This window comes from Micromys minutus, assembly GCF_963924665.1.
Source record: "Micromys minutus genome assembly, chromosome: X".
NCBI classification, from domain to species: Eukaryota; Metazoa; Chordata; class Mammalia; order Rodentia; family Muridae; genus Micromys; species Micromys minutus.
In genome coordinates this window covers 62,540,313-62,549,387 of record NC_137970.1, presented here as the reverse complement: position 1 = coordinate 62,549,387, position 9,075 = coordinate 62,540,313, and the positions used below count along the sequence as shown (strand labels likewise).

The 9,075-nt window shown below is 36.1% G+C and overlaps 1 protein-coding gene across 1 annotated transcript; it reads right to left on the bottom strand.

The window, feature by feature from the left end:
• Positions 1-6,495: 6,495 nt before the first annotated feature.
• On the bottom strand, positions 6,496-7,164 carry TGIF2LX (TGFB induced factor homeobox 2 like X-linked; the record flags this gene model as incomplete). The annotated part of the gene is made up of 1 exon (XM_080910128.1): positions 6,496-7,164. The coding sequence occupies one exon, from the start codon at positions 7,162-7,164 to the stop codon at positions 6,496-6,498; it is 669 nt and encodes a 222-aa protein (XP_080766254.1).
• Positions 7,165-9,075: the final 1,911 nt, after the last annotated feature.

The window sequence follows — 9,075 nt, the reverse complement described above, 5'->3', positions numbered from 1 at the left end:
ATGATACATACATTACAGAACCTTTGTTTTACAGATTTTACTTATCATTTGTTTGATAAAACAATATAGAATAATTTCCAACATTATTTCAGCTATTTCTTTTAGAGTTTTATTTAATAGTTATATATGTCTTTCTAATTCAATGAAGTACTTTGTATAGATATTGGTTTTTATTAAAGGTCCTCATATGCATGATTTTTTTTTTATTATTTGATACTTAATAAGACAAAAAATCGAAAACTGAAAATATTATTTTATTTCTAATATAATGGAATGCTAATTATAATATAATATTAAATAGAGATAATATATGTGCTGCTTTACATCAAATTTACAATTACACATGCTAAACATCATTCTTTGAACATCTTTTATAAAATTTACCAATTGTAATATTTTTATTCAACTTACACTATGGTACACAAAGAATGTTTAAATTTTAAAAATAATGTTTTTATTAATTTTTCAGAGTTTCATACAATATATTTTGAGCGTGCCCAACTAGTTGCCCAACTCAAATCCATCATGCCCAGTGTATTCTCCTGGATAAAAGACATGCCCTGAAATAAAAATATTCAACATATTAATTGTTACTGACTCTCAGCATCCCTGTATCTGGAATTAGCAGTATTTCCTCAGCAGTGGTTGACTTTTATGTGGGACTGAACGGCTAAAGTTGGAAATGTAAGAGGTCGAGTTTGGTAGAAGCCCCAGGACAGGTAACTGTCAACCAGCAGGTGCTTGCTGAACTCCAGATTGCAAATCCACTTTGCCTGGATGTACCACAATGGGGCTCTAGGCAAACCCCAAACCCCACCTCCACAGGAGAGAGTGAAGTAGACTCTAGCCAGATCAGCCACTCTCTAAGTCCCTCCCCTGCACACACACACGAAGCATTAGAAAAACAATTATGTCCAATCTTAGAGGCACATGTATGAGAATCTGGCGGTTGGATCATGGGCCCTTTAAAAAGAACAGAACAAAGAAAAGAGGAATCGAAAATAAAGACACACTTTGAATCCTTCTCCTAGGTCCTGGCTCCTTTGTAGTCCTGACTCCTTTGTACTCCATGATCACTTTATCCCAGAGCCTTATGTCAGGCTCTGCACTTTTCTAACAGGCAGGCATGGGGTTTATGGCCCTGGCCAGCAGGGCTATAATCTGAGCACTGGACTGAGTCTTGTCCCTCCAGAGTTCACAGGCCTGGCAGCACCCGCCTAGGATTCCTTCCCATGCCTCCCAGCTTGAACTCCTGTGGGCCAGGCAGAGAGCACCAGAAGCAGCCTTCCCTGGGACCTGCCCTCTGAGGAGCTCCTTCCCCCGGAGGAGAATAGTGGCATCCCCCTCCCTCCAGACCCAAAGTTCTACAGACTTAGTACCCATGTTCTTGGCTACATTTTAAGACCATATGTGACTTGACCTTTCACTTGAAATTAGAAAGTAGATGATCTTCCTTTAGTCTCTGCTCCACTCTTTGTCCCTGCATTTTCTTTAGAGAGAAGTAATTCTGGGTTAAAATTTTGGAGATGGGTGTATGCCCCATCCCTCAACTAGGGGAGGCCTGCATAACCTCGGGATATGGACTCTAGAGGTTCTCTTTCCTATTAGTTGGGTATTTCAGCTAATATCATTCCTGTTGGGTCCTGTGAGCCTCTTGTTTTCCTGGCACCAGGGCTTTTCTGATGGCTATCTCCAGTTCTGCATCCCCTACTGCTAATACCTCTTTTCAATTTTCTGACCCCCTGTATATTTCCCCAATATCTTCCCTACTCTGGTCCTGTCCCCTATTTCCTCAGCCTGCCGTCTCTCTTCCATATGTCTCCCTCCTTCTACCTCCTTTGATTATTTTGTTCTCCCTTCTAAATAGGGCTGAAGCATCCACACTTTGGTCTTCCTTCTTGAGCTTCATATGGTCTGTGATTTGTACCATTTGGTATTCCAAGCTATTTGCTGAATATCCACTTATCAGTGAGTACATATTATGTGTGTTCTTTTGTGACTGGATTACCTCACATAGGATGATATTCTCTAGTTCAATCCATTTGCCTAGGAATTTTGTAAAGTCATTTTTTTCTAATAACTGAGTTGTATTCCATTGTGTAAATGGACTACACTTTCTGTATCCATTCCTCTGTTGAGGGACATCTAGTTTTCCAGCTTCTCGTTCTTATAAACAAGGCAGCCATGTAATTCCCATAGTGCAGCATATTTTCTTGTTATATGTTGGGGCATCTTTTGGGTATGGTCTAGGACCTAATATCAACTATTGACAAATGGGACCTCCTAAAATTGCAAAGCTTCTGTAAGGCAAACAAGATTGTCAATAGGCCAAAATGGCAACCAACAGATTGGGAAAGGATCTTTACCAATCCCATATCCAAGCAAGGGCTAATATCTCATACATACAAAGAACTCAAGAAGTTAGACTTCAGAGAACCAAATGATCCTATTAATAAAGTGGTAGAGAGCTAAACAAAGAATGCTTAACCAAGGAATCTCAAATGACTGAGAAGCATCTAAAAATGGTCAACATCCTTAGTCATTGGGGAAATGCAGATCAAAGAGACTCTGAGATTCCACCCAACACCAGTCAGAATGGTTAAGATCAAAAACTTAGGTGACAGTAGATGCTGGTGGGGGATATGAAGAATGAGGAGCATTTCTTCATTTTGGTGCAACTGCAAGCTGGTAAAATGATTCTGGAAATCAGTCTTGCATTTTCTTCGTAAATTGTCCCTAGTACTACTTGAAGATGGAGCTATACCAGTCCTGGGTATATAATTTTTTTCTTATAAATGCAAAATGGACTGCTTTTTGTTGTTGGTTGGTTGGTTTTCTTTATTGCTTATTTGCTTATTTGTTGTTTGGGTGGTGCTTTTTTGTTTGTTTTTTTGATTTACTTTGTTTACTTTTAGATTTTTGTTGGGTTATAATTTTTAAATATTTTTTAAAAAAATTAAGTCTCAATATATTCCTTATCATGAAGTTCTAAAACTACACAGGAAAAATGGTTAAACACAGATGTATTCAAAGCTTATTATTGGATTTGTCTCCAATTTATATTCTACCCAATACAAACAAATAAAACTTCTCCAACAATTTAAGAAATGGTGAACAAAATCTTATTGTATTATTCATTATCAACTTTATTTTAAGAGGATATTTTTTAAAAATGAGTTGCATATTTTAATAAGCAAACCAAACCAGATTTTTCAAAAATATTCTATTTCTTTGAGATACAGTCTCATGTGTATTTCCTTGATACATAATGAACATTTATGAATAAGACTGATGTAGATTAGAAACAGGATAATATTAAGTATATAAAAGACTATGAAATGTAGGTATGAATTGGGGAATGGGGAACTAATATTTATTAGTCAAAGAATACATTGGGACAGGCATTCTAGAAAAAGTGTAAAAATTCCTTGAAACTTGCGAAAAACTAGAAACAGATTGAGCATATTACCAAACCTTACTATTCTTTGGAATATAACTGAAATATTCTATTTTCTATTACAGAGATGCATATGCACCCATGCAAATGTCTATGTTAATCACAATAATTATAACAGAGAAACAGCCTAGATGTTCACCATCTGATGAATATATGAAGAAAATATACACATATACATGTGTATATATAATAGACTTTTATTCAACTCTCAAGAAAAAGAAAACTGTAAAATTTGCATTTAAATGGATAGAGTTGGAGAATATACTAAAACACAGAAAGACAGTAACATATTACAACTCATATGTAGATCTTAGTATTAATTCTAAACTAGTGGCCTCTATTCTGCTCTACAGAGTTTTCTGTCCTGCTCTCATTCAGTTCTGGTTCTTTCTCTCTGATCTGCTTTCTCTGGAGATCTCTGGAGTCCCCCCTTTCTTTCTCACTCTCTGTTCTATTTGAGACAGCTCTCCAACAATTCTCCACTGTTATTCAAAAAGTTCTCTTACTAGCTCATTTCTTGCAGATCATAAGCACAGTATTTTATTTGACATATCAATCCAATAATATACTCCAAGTTTCCTTTTGATTATCCTATTAACAAGCATCCCAGCCTCTTAATTCTTAGGATCCAATAAAATATATTTTCTTTTAACATTGCAAAAAAATTCAAATATATGCCTACCCCTATTAAGTAAAGACTATAAGCTAGTTTTCTGGGACCTGAAAGTACCATTTCTACCACAGGTTGGCCTAACCTTGAACTGTATGAGCCTAACTCTGAACTGGGGAATATGTCTGTTTTTGTTAGCATAAACAAGAAAATGTAATTGGATGGATCTTCTGAAATCAACACTCCTTAAATATCTACTCCCTTCCTTAGTATCTTTCTGATGAGTTGGCTTAAAACACAGCTAATTTTGTTTCTTTAGATTGCTGAAGTCCCTCATAATTAATTTGTACCCATATGTTTCTCATAGTTGAGACACTATTATTTATATTAGTTTATATAATTTAAATTTATATTTACATTATGTATATAATATTAGTATATTATATAATATCATTATTATTAACCCATTTTTAGAATTCTGTCTAACAGCCCTAAAAGCTGTCCTGAAGCCCACAATTCACAATTTTGCTAAGATACTGGCCACCACCTTCATCTCCTAGACTTGTGCTGTCTCTGCTTATCAAGGAGTCGTTAAAGGAAAGACTTATACAAAGTCATAGAAAGTAAAGACATTACTAAATACATATTGAGTAATGGAGGAAATTGGGGAAAAAATAAAAATCTTATAAATGAGTAGTAAGGAAGATAGAACTCATAACTTATGGAATAAGAGGAATGAAAAGCTAGAAGGATCTCAAGTAAAGCATGTAACTAATCCATATTTATTTAAGCCATTAGAACAAAAGAACAAAGCAGATCCTAAAATAGTGGATGAAAAGAAAGAAGTAAGATCAACATAAAAATAATAATAAAATAAAAATAAAAAATGCAACATAAGATGTTGTGCCAAGAGGCATTCAGGAACACCAAAAGATCAACCAGGAGCAGATTCTTATGTAATCACCCAAGGGTCTTTATTTACAACTTTAAACTTGGAGCATACCATACCACAGTCTCCAATGCACTAGAAAGGGAAGGAGCAGTCCCTAGTTTAATTTTGAGTAGATATTTATAGAGGCATGAAAGGGGTATTAAGTTTCATTATATGAGTGTATAGAACTGTCAAAAACAAAATGTAAAATAAAATATTAATTGTTGTACTCTATTTCTGGATTGACAGTTAGAGACTTGTTGACCTCTTCACTTCTTACTACCATGGAAGCTGAAATTATTCTCAACACTGTTTCAAAAATGATTTAAGAAGATAAAATATATTGTACTGAAAATTCTCGATAATAAGAAATATATCAAATTAACCAAAATGCACTAGTTTTTGCTCTTGCAGGAGCAGAAATGGAGACCATATTGACCAGATTTTAGCTTTATGGTATCAGAAACCCTAAATTACAGCTTTTTGGATTAGTTTGTTTTGGTTCCCATTGAAAATCTGTTTGAACTTTATACAACAGAAGCTGTATTCATACATTCACACTATTGTTTTCATGTGGAGAATTTAAATTCTTAACAAACCCTAACAACCCAACCATTTTGAAATGAGAAATAAATGTTAAACAAGTAAAACAAAATATAAATTACCTGAGTGTCATTTCTGTTTTATGAAAATGTTCTATATTGATTCCCTTACCCCTTATAAAGTATCTAAAGCTGGTTTTGAGAGAATTTATAGTTAAAGATCTCCTGTGATGCAGACAATTCAAACTAACAAAACACATTCTCCAAACTCAATGAACACACCAAGAATTGGCAGCCATAAACTGCCAAATTGAAGTTGTCCATGAAATTACAATGCCAAATGTTCAATAATATTCACCTAAAGATATTGCTCTCATCTTCCCCAAAATTATAAATCACTTTACTTTGGCTTTCATACTCATATTCTTGTAGAAATGAACTCTAACACAAAATAACCTGTACATAGGGAAACACAGAGTTGAAAAGTTTTAAAAAGTCACACATTAAAATCTGACCAGCAGTGTCATAAGCACTTGTTTTTGAGTTTTTCTTTTCTATTACCTGTACTAGTAATAAAGAAAGTTATAGAAAGAGAGGGAAAGAAGGATGACTTGGTGTCCCGGACTGTCTGGAGTGCAGAAATTGAGAATAACACGGAACATCCTTGTCTGAAGCTTGCATGCTGTTTAATATTAGATATATAGGTCTTAAAGCCCAGGGGAGTAGAATATAGTAACACATTTGTTAAAGTTGAATATCATGGATAGTGGTTTTCATCAGAAAACATTGAGGTATTTAGCAAAATTGAAATGTGATAATGAAAATAGTTTCTGAAGAAGGGGAATAATACAGAATAGAAGATGGCATTACAATATGGCATTGCAAGCTAATGTGGATTGAGCATAAACTAACCCACAAGATTTAAAGGAATAGCTATGTGGACTGTTGTTGGGGATTATGGGTTGGGATTTTCCTTCTTCTGCTCCTCCATTTCTGCTGCCTTCTGTACAGCAGCATCGACCAGCATGTAGAAGTTGCTAAAATCGGGCTTTTCCTCTGGCCATACAAGTTCAGGAGAAGACAAAGGTCCACTGATTAAATTCCTGTCTTCTTTGTTATTTTTGGCTTCCAGGGTAACCTTCTGGCTTGGAAAAGACTCCAGATATGGCAGGTTCTTTCGCGATTCTTGGCATATTAGAAGGGACAGATCCTGCATTTTGGGTGTTGCGTTACGTTGTGCCTTGACCTCCATGGAAGGATTGGAGTACTGCGTCTGGACTGCATTGGCATCCTGGCCATTGTAGCTAATGTTGTCTAGATTTTGTAGAATTTCTGAAAGAAGGCTTCTGCGGGCATTTGTAAACCAGTTGGAGATCTGCAGGTCCGATAAATTGGTCTCCTTGGACAGTTTTTGTATGTCCGTTTCAGTAGGATAGGCATTAAACCAGTTTTTAGAGATCCAGTCACGGAGGATCTTCACAGACTCGGGTGGCAGCAAGTATCCTTTCTGAAGCTTCTGGATAACATGAAACTTCTTCGAGGTTCTCTTAAGTCTTATCTTGATAGAGGTGCCTTTTTTCTTAGTGTCCTCAGTTTCTTCTGGACTACCTTCAGCCTCCTCCATGTTCCAGAAGACTGCCTTCGTTGGCTTAGAAACTAAGGATTACTGAAGTAGGAATAGGCTGCCAAGGGAGAGCCAGGGAAAACCTTCACTGATTTCTGAACTGAATCCTCATCTGTTGCCAAGCTGGTTGTTGCTAACACCTGAGCCAACTGGCTCTGTGATGTCACAAACTCTCTGGGCTAGTCCTGGGCCTCCTTCACACACACTTTTTGGCTCTACATGGCCTGTTTTATTTTACTTTCTTTTTCCTTTTTAACTATAGCTTCAGTGTATTTGTGCATGTGTTCTTATTCAGTTTTTATAGCTTTCATATTTTCTCTGCAGGTGTCAACTAAATACATATTTTGGAGATTAATACTGCCATTAGTTTAAAATTTCCATATAGCCTCTGTGTGTGTGTATGTGTGTGTGTGTGTGTGTGTGTGTGTGTATGTGTGTGTGTATGTGTGTGTGTATGTGTGTGTATGTGTGTGTGTATGTGTGTGTGTATGTGTGTGTATGTGTGTGTGTGTGTGTGTGTGTGTTTCTACAGATGTACAAGGGCACATTCTATGGGCTCAGGTTGTAATCAAAGGACCTGTGTTATTCTCTCCTATTATGGGTTCTGGTTATTAAACTCAGGTGATCAGCCTTAGAAGGAAATGCCTTTACCCACTAGGCAATCTTTTTTCAGTATTTTTTCTTTCTTTTTGATATTTTATCATGTGTTTGTTTTGTGTATGAATGTACTTTGTAAGTTTAAATGACTGTGAACTTTCTTTCCTTAAAATGTCATAGTTTTTTGTTTGTTTGTTTGTTTTATTCTTTTATTCCTTATTAGCTTCCCCAGTGGCTCATCTAACAGAAAAAAATTTCTGTAATATATTATCTTTACGAAAAGACTGCAGCAGGTATTCTTATTTCTATTTTCCATTTAGTAGATATACATTGATTGTTCTGGTTTGTTCTCAGTTAAACTTAAAAAAATTAAAAATTCTTTGAAAATAGCCTCAATTTCCTGACCCTAGACCTCTCTTGTCCCCTCCAGTACATGATATATTCCCTTATTTTCTCCCCTCTCCATGATCCCCATTACCCCAGTCTCTCCACCTCTCTTAATCACCCTGTTCCACCCTCAAGGCAGAACTGCAGAATCAACACCCTGTTTTTCATCCTCCTAAGATCCACATGGTCGGTGGGTTTTAAAATGGGCACTGTGAGCTTTTGGGCTAATATCCACTTATCAGTGAGTTCCCTGTATGTTCTATTGTATCAGAATGGCCTCACTCAGAATAATATTTTCTAGTTCCATTCATTTGCCTAGGAATTTCATGAAGGTTTTGTTTTTAATAGCTGAGTAGTAGCCCATTATGTAAATGTACCACATTTTCTGTATCCATTCCTCTATTGAAAGACATCTGGATTATTTCCAGCTTCTAGCTATTATAAATAAGGCTGCTATGAACATGGAGCATGTGTCCTTCTTATGTGCTGGAACATCTATTAGGTATTATGCTTAGGAGTGTGCTATAGCTGGGTTGTCAGGTAGTACTATGGCCAATTTTCTGAGGAACTGCCAGACTGATATCTAAAGTGATTCTGCAAGCTTACAACCCCACCAACAATGGAGGAGTGTTACTCTTTCTCCACAACCTTGTCAGCATCTGCTATCACCTTTATTTTTGATCTTAGTCATTCTGACTAGTATAAGGTTGAATCTCAGGGTTGTTTTGATTTACATTTCCGTGATGACTAAGGATGTTGAACATTTAGGTGCTTCTCATTCAGATTCCTCAGTGGAAAATTCTGTCTAGCTCTGTGCCCCATATAAAAACATATATTGGTTATTTTATTTATTTCCATTTCAGATATTTTTCCCTTCCTAGATATCCCTCCAGGAAACTGTATCTTCTCTCCTTGTTCCCTGCCTCT